This window comes from Vigna radiata, chromosome 2 (genome assembly GCF_000741045.1).
Source record: "Vigna radiata var. radiata cultivar VC1973A chromosome 2, Vradiata_ver6, whole genome shotgun sequence".
In the NCBI taxonomy this organism is placed as follows: Eukaryota; Viridiplantae; Streptophyta; class Magnoliopsida; order Fabales; family Fabaceae; genus Vigna; species Vigna radiata.
In genome coordinates this window covers 21,348,742-21,365,205 of record NC_028352.1, presented here as the reverse complement: position 1 = coordinate 21,365,205, position 16,464 = coordinate 21,348,742, and the positions used below count along the sequence as shown (strand labels likewise).

Genomic DNA, 16,464 nt, shown 5'->3' with positions numbered 1-16,464 from the left:
ATGTTTACCATGTATTGACTGTTTTTGGGCAAGTTATAATAAACCACTAGTTTAGTATATCGAATTTGCCATTAACCATTGGCTGGCAAAACTGCACTTGATAGGAAATCCTGTTTCCTAAAAGTATATAAAGGACCGTGTTATAAATGTTTGGTGCTATGCCTCAGTACATCTCATCTATAAAGAGGAGTACTTGATTTGCTCCTTTTGATTCTCGCAAATATCTTCAGTACCTTCTAGCTTCCATGTATCTATTTCATATAAGCAAATTTTGGGAATCAACATTATTATATATTTGTGTTTTCCATGAAACTGGATATTAACAATTTCCTTTGTCTAGTCAGCTTACATACATGAAACTAACAACTTCAGTCACCTGACTGTAACCCCTAACCCCAATTGGCTAAAACTACTGACTGCTGTCTAAATGTTATCTGTCCTTGTGGATGGGTCGACAAACCAGTGGTCAAAGGGACTGCAAATCATTTTATTGGAGAGGGTTGATAGTCCCGGTAGTGGATATAGAGGACCATGCTTAAACAAAAGTGTCTAAACGGAATTTGAGAGTATTACACCAACCCACTATAAGCATAACGCAGGAAACAGATTACATATGAATACATATCATGAAGCCATTTATCATGATAAAATTTTGATACGATTTGAACTGTTAAGAGTATTATTACCTTAGTCATGCAAATCATGGAAGTATGGGGCTATACTTCAAGTTTACTCGGCTAAAATTTTCCATCTAGTTTAACAGTATGCTTCTTTTAGATTCTTAATTTGGAATTTTCTTTGTTTATATACGGTCTTCTTCGGTTTAATCATTTTCATTTTTTTTATTGTTTTGATTTGATTTCTCTTGCAGTTTTCACACCTACGATTATGCAAGACATTTTGTTAGTGCCTGTACTCGCATCCTTGGACTTGAAGGTACACCTTATGGGGTTGAGTATCAAGGGAAGCTAACTCGAGTTGCTGCAGTATGTGATACAAAATTAGTCTACAAGCTAACTCTTGCTTTGTCATTTGAACAGTTGTTTAAAAATTTGCTCCTAACTTTACCTATTAAAAGAGGAGGACCGGAAGAAGAAACTTTTTATATGAAATTCAGTATTTAATCTATTACGATGTTGAACTTAAAATTCAAATTTCTAATTTGACTCCGTTCTCTTGAATGCCAGTTTCCAATTGGGATAGACTCGGAACGATTTATACGAGCTCTTGACCTTCCCGCAGTACAAGATCACATCAAAGAACTACAAGAAAGATTTAAAGGCAGAAAGGTGCTTCTCTAACTTTGTAGCAAACACTTCTTTATATCTAATAACCTTTTTACTTGTTCCTTGTTGTTATAAATTAGTGTCATTATAAAAGTATTACTGTTTTATAGGTTATATCGATAAAGTATCCTAATGCATCAGATAAGGATATGTGTCACCCAAATTGAAATATCAATGTATCATAGATTTTCAATAAAACATAATCAAAGTAGTTACCATGCTATTGATTTTCTTTCTTATTTGTTTAGAAAGTACAGTTATTTTTTCTAGTAGTGGTAACTGTTCTGATTACGTTTGTTCATTTTACAATGACAATATATTATTTGTTTAGAAAGATCAATGACAATAAGTATTTGTTCTCAGTATATGTTTCATGCGATGTTCATTTTACCACATTGTTCTCGTAGCGGGGGACTTAATTTAGGATTGACCCAATGAAGATGTTGCTTTCAGAATTTCACGGTATAAGTATTTGTTTGGCATGCAGTGCCATGAACGCATGACAACCACTTTTTTTTTTTTCTTTATATGATCTAAGTGCTTATTTGATTCGGTTCTATTGATTGAATTGTTACAACCTTTTTCATACCTTGACAGGTAATGTTAGGTGTTGATCGCCTTGATATGATTAAAGGAATCCCGCAGAAAATTCTAGCATTTGAAAAATTTTTGGAAGAAGATCCTTATTGGCGTGATAAAGTTGTTCTACTACAAATCGCTGTCCCGACAAGAACAGATGTTCCTGAGTGTATGCTACTCACATGATTTTATTTGTTCTTGTGGCTTCTTTGGTATAGTTTCTTTAAAAAAGGCTGCTCACTTTCAAATTATCTTTGTTTCAACAAATGGAAGATTATGTCTTCTAAAAATACAAGGAATTTGCATTTCGTTTAAAAATAAAAGTTATAATGTTTTCTGTTATACCCTTATTTGTACTTGTACTTTCTAAAATCTTATGTTGGACAAAAATAAATTGTTTTGTACTTTAAGTTGCCAACATTAATGCAAATCATCTGATATCTATACATTATTCTGCAGTTTTGTCTCTGTTTTATTTGTATCAATCTTTGACAATGAAAAAAATATGTTGTCGAATACTAATTTTTCTATACATTTTCGATTATGGCGCCATAGTTGTGGCTTTGGTATCATGACTGATCAATTTTTTCTTCTTTATATAGATCAAAAGCTTACAAGCCAGGTTCATGAAATAGTTGGGCGCATCAATGGCAGATTTGGAACGTTGACTACGGTTCCTATACATCACTTGGTGCGTTCTTAACGTAGTTATAATTTTATTGAAATTGTATTATTGCCGAGTCACCACCACAAACAATACAAGGATACTCCTTTCTTTTATTGACTTATCTAACTCAGCTGTCCTTCATGTGGGATCTTCTTTCTAATGTAAGGAAAATAGAACCTGCTAGGAAAAGTCGCAATCAAAAGAAAGAAAACACAACATTGTTTTAAAATTTGCAAAGAAAGAGTGTTCAAAGAGCGTGTATAATACTTGTCTCAAGTGATCCAAATTATCTTCTCAAGATTTACTATAGACCAAAATGCCACATAAGAATTCTAACACATACTTACAAAGAACGATATAAGTGTCGCCTTCATAGTGCATTGAAAAGTGGCGGAGGGCATTGGTTAACCCAAATGACATCACTGGAGACTGATAATGTCCTTGTTGAGTTCTGAAGATTGTTTTTAGAACATCGTGTTCATGCATTTTGATTTGGTGATAACTTGCCTTTATATCTATTTTAGAGAAGTACGTGGCTTCACTTAATTCATCTAGCAACTCCTCTATATTAGTAATTGAAAACTTGTCTGGGACTGTAGCCTTATTTAGAGCCTAAAAATCCACAGAATCATCATCTTTCGTCTTTCTTTTTTGACCAAGATTACTGAGTTGGAATAAGGGCCATTGCTTGGCCTGATAATTCCTGATGAGAAAATCTCACGTTAATTGGATACATCCCAATTTTAAATGGAATCTTGAAAAACTTTAGAGAACTCTGTTAGCATTTTCCACAGTTTTCCTTCTTGGTTAGTGTTAAATCATTGTGTTCCACATAATATCATTCAATTTTCCATAGCATGTCCACCATCTCAACTTCCTCAGTAACTAGTTTCTGCAGTGTTTTCAAAGTAATCACTGCCTTAGACAAGTTAGGATCTCCCAGAATTGCAACATTCTTGCCTTGATGGACAAATGACATACTTAGGGTCCTCCAATTCATTTTAATTCCCCCGGGATTACCAGCCACACAACTCCCAAAATTAATCCACTTGTCTCAAGTAAAAAAATAGGAAATCTCCGTCCAGTGGATAAGCTCCGAACTGCGTGCAGATAAAAAAAGCTCCCAACATATTTCAGTGGACTTGCGATTACCATCTCCTATTCTGAGATGATAGGGCTTTGTGGAATCTACACCAAGGACCAACTTTTGTTCCAATTTACTGGATAGGCTCCTCTACTTTCAACCAAGGTCTTTACCTCTTGTTCTTTCACCTATAAGCTTCCTGGTTTGAGGCTCGGTTAGCCCAGCCGCAGAACACATAAACAGACCCATCCACCGGTATTTGGCCTCCAAAATTTTCTAACTTTCTTCCTCCTTCTCTAATCTTATAATTTTCCTATCTTCAATAACAATCTCATCGTCGATTAAGATTACCACTTTTATAATTTCACTGGACAATGAGGCCCTAGCCCAAAGGTCAATCCAATGTGAGAACAATGTCCCTCATCCTTTCATATAAGATATTCAACATAAGGAAGGGCGAGTTCCTTTGTTTGATTCGATTCCCTATGATACAGTAACTACTAAAAACACAAGATGCTAGGAACTATAGAGTTCAAAGAATCCAATATTGCAGGAAATTCTATGAAAGAAAGAACTTTGAGACTTCTTGATTATAAAAATAGAAAACAGAGAAAAAGAATTACAATTGTTTTTCCAAAAACCCCTTTCATCAGGCCTGGACTAACTATTTAAAGAGTTAGTTAACAAATAGTTAGTTGTCAACAGTTAACTACTAATAACCCCTCTTCATGGAAACCCTTGTCCGCAAGGATTGCAAAAACGAGGAATTTTTTTGAGAAGATCAGAGTAATACTCCCAAGTTTCATCTTTAGGACACTGATTTTTCCATCATTGCACCAGCCAATCAATTTCTAACACCATGTAACAGCAACCCAAACGAATCAACATCATATTTGCTTGAAAATTGTTTTGTTGTAGAGTTCTTATAATATTTTTCACCATGGCTTGAATCTTTAGCTTATTTCCATCTGTCATTGTAACTTGTAAAGGATTCAAAGCTTCTATTTTACACCCTAATTTCTTAGCTACTTGAATATTTAAGGAATTATGTGTATTGCCACTATCAATGAGTATATGCAAACTTCTCTTGTTGTAGCTACCAGTGACTCTCATGGTCCCAAAGCCAGTGATCCCTGTGAGTGCACTAACAGCAATGTGTGGTTCAACAAAGTTACTAGTTGTTAATGTCTGGTAGGAATATCTCTGATTTTAATGTCTCTTCATCATCCTCATCCCCTCCCACTTCCGCCATGTGTAATTGAATTTTCTTGTTAATTAAGCTGTGCTCATAAGTGAAAGGTTCATCACAAAAATAGCATAAGTTAGGTCAATTGCGAAATACATGTCACATTGATAAATCCATTGATTTACGTTTTCACCAGTGAAATTGGGAAAATCGATTCTTGCCAACCTGGTGCCACAAGCATAAGGGGCACGAGACTGATAACGATGAGCACCAGAACCAGAATCTTGATGTGATGGTCCATGATCGGGTTCTAAATTGTGCTGCCTTCGTCCGCTCGATTCAACATTGTCATGACTGTTTTGCAATAGCTCGGTTATTGTTTCCTGTAGAGACTCGTGTAATGTCTTTTGCATTGCACCTGCGAGCTCCACCACTTCCATTCAATCTTTCTTCTATTTCCCGTAAAGTGGCTTGCGAGCGTGCAGATTCTGTCATGTCCCAAAAAAAGCGTGCCACGAGAACGAGAGGCTCAAGGAACCAGTTGATACAGTAACTACAAAAAACACAGGATGCTAGGAACTATCGAGTTCAAGGAATCCAAAATTGCAGGAAATTCTATGAAAGAAAGAACTTCGAGACTTCTTGATTACAGGAATAGAAAACAGAGAAGAAGAATACTATTGTTTTTTTCCAAAAACCCCCGAACTAACTATTGAAAGAGTTAGTTAACAAATAGTTTGTTGTCCACAGTTAAGTACTAAAAAAGCAGACTCTAACACCCTATGAACAGGGTTTGGCAGCAAATGATGTAGAAGATATCTTGGTCTCTCGTTGTAGATTTCCAGTCCCACTAGTGGACGCATGGGTATTATTGCTGCCACCAAATGCCCCCCTACTTTAAATACAAACTTGTTGTCCCCTTATACCTGAAACATAACCTCGTACTCCGTCTATACGAAAGAAACCTCCAAACTTGTTTCATGGCTTCTTCAATGTCGCGAACTACCTCCATTACTTGCATCAGGTCCTTAGGGTCGTGGGGGGAGATTGGGCTCCAAATGTCCTGACGCAACCTGACCAAGAAATACTCAAGAAATTGGTGCTATGCACTGGTCTTTCTTGGCTTGTCAGAATGAAATAAAAAAAAGAGCAATATTAAGCACACCTACACAGAAATATAGTGTTCTATCCTACAGAACTATCCTTCAGAAACTGCCATGCCCAAAACAATCAACTGTTGCTGTGTATGTAAAATTTCACTTTTCATTTTTTGAAAGTATGATTTTGTAATTTTTTATGCAATTAGATAGAAGAGGGAAAATAGGGTGAGAGGGCGTTGGTCTGGTTTCCATTTGCTATCTATCCCATATTTGTGAGTCTTTTTATTTATTATATTTTTTTTCTAAATGTTATAATTCCATTGAATCTCTAAACGTGATTTGATATTTTTATATGCTTATTCTGATGATTAATCATTAGTCTACACCTCTTATTATTAATATTGAATTGGTGGAAGAATTTTCTATGCTTGATAATCTTACAATTTTATTGTCACAACAGGATCGCTCACTTGATTTTTATCAACTATGTGCTTTGTACGCTGTTACTGGTAAATTTGTGCTTTTACATTTTCTTTAATTTGATTGAGAGATATTCTGTGAATAACTTCTTTTGTGAACATGTCAGATGTTAGCGTGTACTTATTTATTATGCTTAAAGTTCTATATCTAAAGTTTAAAGCACTTTCCAGCGTGCTCTTAGAAATGACTCCTAGAGCTTTTTGTATATTATGAAATTAGAGAGAAAATTAGTTTTGAAGTTTGCACTGAATGCTGTGCACATTTTTCTTCCCTTTTCGTCTATTATGTATAAATTTGTCTATGTAGCAAAAGGTAAGACAACTCTAACAATAAGAAAATTGTCTATATAGAATTTTTTTTTATTATTTATTAGAGTTGATTTGAAAATTTTGGGGTGACAATCTAAAAATTTTGAAAATAAGAAAATTTGTTAGATGTGTAATGGTGAAAACATGTTTCATGCATCTGGGACACTTCCTGTGACATCCCAAATATTATATGGACATACAATATAATAGGATTCAGCTATTATAATATACAAAAGCAATTGAGAGATAGAGATGACAAGATTTAAATATGTATACAGTCTTCCAAAATATAGAGGAAATTAAATGAAATATAACTTGAGTACAAGTTTCTAAAGTTCTCCAAAATGTAAGGCTAACTAAACTTTAAAGAGACCTAAAGAGCATTTTCCAAAAATACCGAACATGGTAAAATAAAAGCTAGAAGTTTTTCAAACTAACAAGCTATTCAACTAAAAGCTAATAGAAGTCCTAAGTACTAGGAGTTGGATCTTCCTCAATCTCCAACGCTTGCTCCAAAGGTACATCATCACCTACTGCTCACATTCAAAGGATTGGATGATCATCGCAAGGGGGAAGGCAAACACATACAACACATACAATGCAAGGGTGAGCTAGGTCTCAAACAAACATACAATTCATTTCAAATCAATCTAGCAATTTCGAGAATATCCATACACACATAAACATGTAAATCATCCTAAACATGAACAGTTATTTCATAAAACTCATCAAACAAGCATCCTATCATGTTAAGACCTGTAGACTCATCCCAACTTAGAATGTATGTAGAGCTGGGGCGGGTTGTGCACTTGTGGTGGCCTCTACTGCTTTGCAAAGCCATTTCCGAAGGGTTTCACCCGACCACACACAAGACTAGTCCGTTACCGCGAGATAGACCTCCAGTGATAGCGCCTACCCTAGGACTTCCCACTACTCCCACCACACGCGTCAATCCTCTCTAAGTGAGAATGAAAGACTGTTGGAGTGTTAGGGATAACCCCCCATATGGAAGCCTCTCACATTCATTCAATACACTAACTGATCTCACCGAAAGATCTTAACTTCATATTCAATCCGACCACTTTAAATCACATGATATTCCTCTTGAATCAATAATGTACCTCATAAACCACTTTGATTCATCAAACATAAAATTTCATTGTCATTCAAGTGCATTCTTACTATATTGTCTCATACCAAACCCATACACCATCATACAACATCAACTGTGTCATAAAAACAACTCATACATTACATACTTTCACAAAACCATCACTTATTAACACAAATTTCTTTATGACTTTTAATTATCAATACTTAAGTAATTCAAACAGCTTGGAGACCTTCACCAATGGCTCCGGAAGGGTCAAAAACCCCTAAAACGATTTAAAGAACGTCCAAAACGGACATCCGGAACCCCACAAACTATCAAAAACAAACACAACAGCAGAAAAGGGCGCCCAGCCCCCTTTAGGGGCGCCCAGCCACCACATTCTGGCAAAAAAACCGAATCAAAGGGCGCCCAACCCCCTTTATGGGGTGCCCAGGCATGGCATCTGCAGATTTTTTTGCATAATTGAGCAACTCTAACACCCTTTTACCAATTCTAATCATTTTGGTGAACTTCTAAAACCCATAACTCAACTTTTATGCTAAATTAAACTTACCTAAACGATTCTAATCCTTTCTAACATTATTATAAAGTGTTCATGCATTGATTTAGGTTGTACACTTCAATTTTATCAACTTAGAGACCCAAAAACCCAATCTTACCTCTTTGCACCTATTTTGACCAATTTAGTGACTCAAACAGTCCAAAAATGCTGCAAATCTCAATTGCTCAAAATCACTACCTCACTTCCTCCAAATGACCTAAAATTGATCCTAAAGACACTTGATTTCCTTCCTAATAGTACCACAACAGAATTTTCATACAAAACAGTTCCAACATACACCATTTCAGCATTCTAAAACATTCCAAACAACATACGGTCATCACACACCAAATTCACATATTAAACCCTTCCATACATGCATTTCAAGTTAACTAGAATCAAATTCATGCTTCCACAACATACCACTACAAAGTTTGTCATTCATTCACATCACACAATAAAATAAGAAATAGAACTAGCTCCCCTTACCTCTAGACGAAACGCCAAACTTACTAAAAACCCCAAATGCTTGCTTACACCTCAAAGAAGACTAGGATCACCTATAGATCACAAATTTGGGATGAAAATAGGTTTTAGAGTCTAAGTGGGGTTAGAATTTGAAGAAAAACGCAACAAGATTTGTTGCATGAGTACAGCCCTAGAATTGAATGGGTTAGAGAGAAATAACTTACTGGAGGCAGAACGAGAAATCAACCGATGAAAATGGAAGCCTACTACGCTGTGAGTGTTTGAACACCACCTAACCAGAGATCAAACGGTTCAGTGTGTAGGAATTTAAGAGAGAAGGTAGAGGAATGGTGAGTGTGAGTTCTAGAGAGAAGTACGCTCTTAAGAGAATGACCCTCTATGCTTTAGAAAGTCCAGCAGCAACACTAAACTGGTTTCTTTTTAATTAAAAGCCCATCCCCTTTTTGCTTAATATTGTTTTCACCCCCAATTCTTTTTATAAATATTTATGAATTTAATCAGGTCCTTACACTTCCTCGTGTATGTTAATACTTCATTACTCATTTTCTTGAATTCTTGATTGTCTTCGGAGCATTAAATTTTTATTGTTTTATTTCTGGTAATCAGTATATTATATTGTAACTTTTATGCTAATTTTGTATTTATACTCGTTATTGCTTACCCAGATGTAGCACTAGTCACTTCTTTGAGGGATGGAATGAATCTTGTCAGCTATGAATTTGTGGCCTGCCAGGAGAAAAAGAAAGGGGTTCTCATTCTTAGTGAAGTAAGTGTAGAAACTTGCTTGTGTATTTATGTTTTATTTCTCTGTCAATTCAGGCTTTGTCAAGGTTGAGTTATTGAATGATGAGAAAATAAAGTCGAAAGTTGGAAGTGTTGGTCCTGAAATAAAATGCTGATAGCGCTCCATTTTATAGATATAAGACTGACTCTTAGTCTAAACAGTTTGAATTTTTCGGAGCGTTAGTTCTTAACATCGTATGAGTGCTGCTATGACTAAGTGGTCAAGATTTGAATCCTGGCTACCTCCATTCTTCCAAAAGGAAGTTGCTTTTACCCACATGGTAGAATGAGTATGTGTTGTCCATGCTTCAAGTCCAAAAAAAGGATCTTCTGAGTTGAACTTTCTAAGAGTTGTAAAATCAATCTTAAGCCCTCACGTAGTGGCATACACTTTTAGAAGAATTGGTCCTTAACAACCCTCTCCTAGAGGAAAACGAATTTATAATTTGCTTCTAACTTCAGTTATCTTTAATTTGTTGAACACGATCCTTTTAAAGAGAAGAGTGAAAAACCAAGGAAAAAATTGTTACACGAAGTCATTTGGATGTCTAACCCTTCGGACTTTCGATGTTTTGAAAATAAAACATGGACGGAAGATGTTCAGTACTGAGAGCACAGAGAATCATGCAACTTCCTCAGCCAACAAGTTAGAAGTACAAAACAACATGCATGTTGCAAATTGGATATATGCTCTGACATGATCATTATACTACAAGATAGTGGAAATGAGCTTTGCAACCTGGCTAGAATGGACATCCACTATTAGTTCCTCTATTTCTTTCGATCAGAGTACCAATTCAAAAGTTGCTTTTTCAATTTTTGAAAAAGCAAAAGTTGTTGATCCCCACTGTCCTCTTTTTCAGTACTATATAAGGAATCTTCACTCGAAGAAGAAAAATATAGAAGAATGAACAAAATATAAGATACAAGAAGGGCAAGATTGAAAGAAAAATCTCTTAGATGAAAACCTTATTATAGCTTGAGTTCACTACTGTTGCCTTAGCATAAGAGTTCTGTGCTTAATTGTGTATCCTCTCGTTGTGAATTGTATACTCTATCAAACTAAGTTCGTGAAAGTCAAATGACTTAATATTAAAGAATAGTTGGAAAACGATTTTTTGTAAAGATTGTGGGTATCTAGGAGTTATATAGAGAATATTTGTTGTGATACTTGTTTTATAATCAATTTTGATTAATGGAACCTTTGTCACGTTAAAGGAGAATAAGACGTAATTCAATTTGAGAGAACTAATGTAAAACAAATTTTTTTCTGCACTTGCACTTTCTATCCTTGTATTAAAAAGCTTTTGGATGAAGCTTACGTGTTTTAAAACTCATATGGTTGATTTCTAAAGGGTTTTAAGATGGCAAAGGTTTTTGAATAATTCTAACAGTCCCTTCTAGTGTGTACTTTGTCTTTGACTAATTTGACTTGTATTATACTATTCATTTAATAAGTTTTCCACATAAACTAAAGATAAAGTCAATTTAGAATATATAAGTGAGTGTAAATATTATCTTATAAATTGGTTTTGTAGAATTAAGTTAGTTTTAAAATTCACTTTTTAATATTAGTCATACTTATCGTAATCAAAATCTAACATCAAATATTATTTTATTTCCATTATTAAGCATTTTATAATACAACTCTGAACCGTGCTTAAACTTCTACCATTTAAAGTGATTTAAATAATGGTAGTTATCAATGTTTCGTTTCTTTACACTTATGTAGATCGTATATTTTTAGTTCCCGTCTTGGTTTATAGAAAGCTTTCTGTTGTATGGATAGATCAATTATTGCTTGTTGACTTCTTTAACTATTTTTAGCTATATATGTATTGTGTTGATCTGATTCCTGATATTTGGCATACTTCTTGAAGTTTGCCGGTGCTGCACAGTCTCTTGGGGCTGGGGCAATTCTTGTCAACCCGTGGAACATTACAGAAGTTGCGGCTGCAATTGCCAGGGCTCTGAAGATGCCATCTGCAGAAAGAGAAAAGAGACATAAGCATAATTTTCTTCATGTAAAATCCCACACTGCTCAAGAATGGGCAGGAACCTTCGTAAGGTATGCATGTTAGTATCTGGATTTTGTAAACTCATGCCCTGTAATCAAATATGAAGGAATAACAGTAGCATTTATAACCTATCGTAGTTACTCAGAAGAAACTATTAAACATCTATTTTTAATTTTCAAAATGTTAAATACTTAAAGATTTCATTTCATAGCTTCTATTATTTCCTTCTTAAGAAAACCCTTGGTATTTTGAACATCTTTTTTTTTTCTATGGGAGTTTGTCATTTATCTTCAATATAGCGACATCTTTTTATCGAAAGGAATGGAATCTCCCTCTTTTTTTGTTGAATTCTCAAATCCCTGAAATTTTGTAATGGATGTAAGTCATCCTTTTAAAGTGCACAACTTTTATACATATGATCACGGTTCAGCTGTGGGCTTTGCCGTTGTTTGCATTTATCACAGTCTTGATTGTATTTAAAGATAATTGCATGCATATTTATGATGATTATTTACTTGTTACGTAAGTATTTTAGGAATTGTAGAAAGACATGATTTGCGATTGTAATTTATCAACCGAGATATGTTAATGCATCTCTTGCTTTGATTTTTAGGAGAGATCCATATATGATGAATCTTTGAATATTTGCAGTGAACTAAATGACACTGTTATTGAGGCACAACTAAGGACAAGACAAGTTCCACCTCAACTTCCAACCAAGACTGCAATTGAAAGTTATCAGCAATCAACTAATCGATTGCTCATCTTGGTATGATGTCTCAATGAAGCTTGAGACTTCTCTCAATACGGTCTTTTTTGTTTCCTTCTTGTCTTTTTCTCCTTATCTGAGTGTTTTCTACAAGATAGTGCTTCATTTGCCGAGTAGATGCAGTGAAATCGATTGTGCAACTGTACTAGATTAGGATATTTTGATAGGTAAAAATCCCGATCACACAGGTTTATGCAAGGCATACTAAGAAGGGTATTGTCAGTTTTCATTTGGGTGGATTTTGTAATAAAGAATTTCTTACCTTTTTTTACTGATTCCAGTTTTATTAACTGGTACCAGAGCTCCATCCAGAGGCCGTAGGTGGTGAGCGGCCAATTCTTAATGGCACTAGTGTTGAATTACAATTAGAAACGTGGGTGGATGAGATCCAGAGGCAAAAAGTACAAAGCAAGTCCAAGGGGGTGACTCAGAAATTTTATGGGAGAAGTTGGTAACATGCAATAAGGGTGACTAAGAAATTTTGTGCATTTCAAGGGAGCTTACATGAGGATTTTATGTGAAAGAAAAGGTGAAGCCAAAAAATCTAGTATTCCATTTCCATCCTTTGACAGAACTGGGTTCAAGTAACCTGGAGCTAGGTTTAACCAGTATTTTGTTCTAGAAGAAAGGTCTGAATCATGAAAGCTGAAGCTCATATCAATGGTAATGCCAGGCAAGGCATTTTTCTGAGTCATAGACATTGTTTGTAAGAAGAATTTAAATTCACAGCAGACTTTTGTTGGAGACTTCACATCCTTTAGGGTGTGTTCACTTGGGGGTGATTGGAGGTGATTGGGGGAAAGTGATTGAGTGGATTTGAGGGTAATTTTTTTTGTTGTTTATTTGAGTGAATTTGGAGGTAAACGAGAGTGAATTTTGAAATAAAGTTTGTGAGAATTGGTGTAGGATTTAGTTTATATGACAAATTAAAAAAATTTACTTCAAAATTTACTCTCGTTTATCTCAAAATTCACTCTTGTTTACCTCAAAATTCACTCAAATAAACAACAAAAAATATTATCCTCAAATCCACTCAATCACTCTCCCCCAATCACCTCCGATCACTCCCAAGTGAACACACCCTTAGAGATATGTATATAAGATGAGACTTTCAGAATTAGTGTGGGAGGGTTTGAAAGGCTGAAGGAAAAGATCGTAAAGGGATTGTTTTAAGTGTGACGAAAAATACGGTTTAGATCATGTTGGGAAGACAAAGCAGCACTAGGCCATGGTTTTAGTAGAATAGAATTGCAATGAATGTACCTTCCACCTTTCAATCACTTATGAATGAAGTGCTTAAACCATATTTGGGAAAGTGTGTGTGTGTGCTTGTCTTCTCTGAAAATATTCTAGTATACAAGGATTTAGAGACTTGTTTATCCATTGAAAGTTTTGCCGGTGCTAACAGCAAATGATCTGAAGGTGAATAGGAAGAAATGCACATCTGGGCAGCCAAAACTAGAACTGGGGATCTTCTATGAAACATTCAGCTACAAGCTTTGATTTTATTGAAAATAAGTAGTGGAACTTACCTGAATATGCAAGTCATTGCATAACTCCATTTTGAGAATGGCATCTTAAGCATGCAAGTCTGAAAAATAGGATTTATTTATAGGTAAATTTGGCAGGAAATCATTGTTAAGGACTATGAAATCTAACATAACTAAGTTCCTCATTCTTAAAGTGTTTGTTGGGAATGGGAATCCTATTAGGATCCCTGATACTAGACTTCTCTTATAGCTTGCTCTTTTGTTGGATGGGTAAAATGATGGGGCTGCCAAGGACTCTTTGGGTAATGTTGCTCACGGTGGTATATCTAGGGACAAAAGAGCGCCATTTATGGTTAGTTTTTCACAATTCCTTGGGGTGCAAGATGCCATGTATGCATATGGGTGCTATTTTGATAATTTAGATTGCTTTCACAATAGGATGCTTAGTGTTCCGGTATGCTCCAATATTACTTAGGAGTCGAGACTAAGAGTAAATTAAATACACCTTTCTCCATTAACCTTCTAAAACAACTTTTAAGGACAAAATCTTTATAGAGCTACAAACTCTAAAACGGATAATATCTCTGATCCAATAAACTTGAGGTTGGAACAATTAGGCTTTAGTTGGATTGTGATTCTCAATTAGTTGTCCAGGCTCTTAAATTTCAACTATAGTTCCATGGAGATTGCCTTATAGATGGCTTAATTGCAAGGATAAGTCTAAAGACAAGGAGATTTGTATCACTTATATCTTTAGGAAAGGGAACTATTGTGTGGATAAGTAAGCCAATTTTGGTATTAGTACACAGTTCTATGCATGGTGGTATAATAACTATTTTTTGTAAATTTTTAGTTTTCCAAACATAGATGTCAACTTCCTTGTTACAGGTTTCTTTGTGGATTTTGGTCTAAAATCTCCACTCGGTTTTGTTCTCCTCTATTTTATGGACTGGAGTGCGGCAGAAGATTGTTGCTAATTGTTATAGTTGGGATGACGATTAACATTGTGATGCTATACCACTACCATTTTATTGAAAAAAAAAAAAACAAAACAAAACTTTTGTCCAATTTAACTTCTTATTTTAAAAAATAGGGACAGTAAATATCATATTCTTGACCTCGAACAGTCATGATAGGACTCTCCTAGAGTCGTAGAGGAAAATGAATTCAAAGTTTGCTTCTAACTTCAGCAAAATTTTCCCTGAACCAACTATCCAAAATGGTTGAGCAGTTAGGTTAGATGAAAGCTCGTGAGTAGTTTATACCTAACAAGCATGATGTACGTGTGTGTTTGAGTTTGCAACCTCTAAAGAAAAATCATGATCATAAAAAATCTGGATGCTTTTTGTTATACAGTGTTACACTGGTATGAATCCTAACCAGCATTGGTTTACGTATATGAATTTTTGTATTAACATTTTCTCTCAACACTGGTGATACACGCTGCAGGGATTCAGTGGAACTTTAACTGAACCAGTCGAAAAAACAGGTGATCAGATTAAGGAAATGGAACTTAAGGTGCATCCAAAACTGAGACAACCCTTGACAGCACTATGCAGTGATCCAAATACCACAGTTGTTGTGCTCAGTGGAAGTGGTAGACAAGTCCTGGATGATGTAATTCTTGGCACAATGCTTCTTTTCTTTGTGAAATATCATATCAGTCCACTTTTAACATATTTCCTATAACAGAACTTCAAAGAATATGACATGTGGTTGGCGGCTGAGAATGGAATGTTTTTACATCCTTCAAAGGGTGAGTGGATGACGACAATGCCAGAGCATCTGAATATGGAATGGCTTGATAGTGTGAAGGTACTCTCAGTTTGATGTTTCAATTCATTTGATGTTTAATGTTCTCTCTTACGTTACTGGTCCCGCATTGCAGCATGTTTTTGAGTACTTCACAGAAAGAACACCTCGGTCACATTTTGATTTTGAAGAAAGAGAAACTTCACTTGTATGGAATTACAAATATGCAGGTGCTAAAATGTTTTAAAGAAGATTTTTCCTTTTCCAGCTTCCTTTTTGGTTACTTATCTTGTAAACTCAACCAGATGTTGAGTTTGGAAAGCTTCAAGCAAGGGACATGCTGCAGCATCTCTGGACAGGTCCAATTTCTAATGCATCAGTTGAAGTTGTTCAAGGGAGTCGATCTGTTGAGGTGCGAGCTGTTGGTGTTACGAAGGTGACCTCTTGTTTCCAATAACTGATCTCTGAGTAATATTCCCTATTTGCAACTTTTCATACGTATTTAAATGTCTACTCTAAATTCCTTTCCTGATCAGGGAGCAGCCATTGACCGCATCTTGGGTGAGATAGTGCACAGTAAATCAATGACATCACCAATTGATTATGTTCTTTGCATAGGACATTTTCTGGGGAAGGTAAATTGAACTTTCTGTAGCACCATAAGACATTTCATCAAAAAGAAATACTAGTAACACACTTTATAAGTTTTTGTTGGTCTAAACTTATTTACTGAAATATCTTTTCTAATTCTATAGGTTTTAATAAATTTTAACCTAAAATAAAATTGGTGTTAGAGAGTGTGTTGCTAACACCACAAC

The 16,464-nt window shown here is 35.2% G+C and overlaps 1 protein-coding gene and 1 long non-coding RNA gene across 4 annotated transcripts in view; one reads left to right on the top strand and one right to left on the bottom strand.

The window, feature by feature from the left end:
* LOC106756262 (alpha,alpha-trehalose-phosphate synthase [UDP-forming] 1) overlaps positions 1-16,464 on the top strand; it is a 30,479-nt gene that overhangs the window by 13,178 nt on the left and 837 nt on the right. For all 3 annotated transcript variants that reach the window (XM_022778781.1, XM_014638608.2, XM_014638606.2), the window contains exons 5-17: positions 872-986; positions 1,188-1,289; positions 1,884-2,034; positions 2,468-2,556; positions 6,363-6,411; positions 9,500-9,600; positions 11,498-11,685; positions 12,287-12,404; positions 15,344-15,511; positions 15,587-15,709; positions 15,783-15,876; positions 15,952-16,082; positions 16,183-16,281. In XM_022778781.1, the coding sequence (XP_022634502.1) occupies positions 872-986; positions 1,188-1,289; positions 1,884-2,034; positions 2,468-2,556; positions 6,363-6,411; positions 9,500-9,600; positions 11,498-11,685; positions 12,287-12,404; positions 15,344-15,511; positions 15,587-15,709; positions 15,783-15,876; positions 15,952-16,082; positions 16,183-16,281 (1,528 nt within the window). The remainder of the gene's footprint in view (positions 1-871; positions 987-1,187; positions 1,290-1,883; positions 2,035-2,467; positions 2,557-6,362; positions 6,412-9,499; positions 9,601-11,497; positions 11,686-12,286; positions 12,405-15,343; positions 15,512-15,586; positions 15,710-15,782; positions 15,877-15,951; positions 16,083-16,182; positions 16,282-16,464) is intronic.
* Positions 6,895-9,334, bottom strand: LOC111241297. Its single transcript, XR_002667227.1, has 3 exons — positions 9,038-9,334; positions 8,835-8,905; positions 6,895-7,223 (listed from the first exon to the last, which is right to left on the bottom strand). It is a non-coding gene; the product is annotated as an uncharacterized LOC111241297 (long non-coding RNA).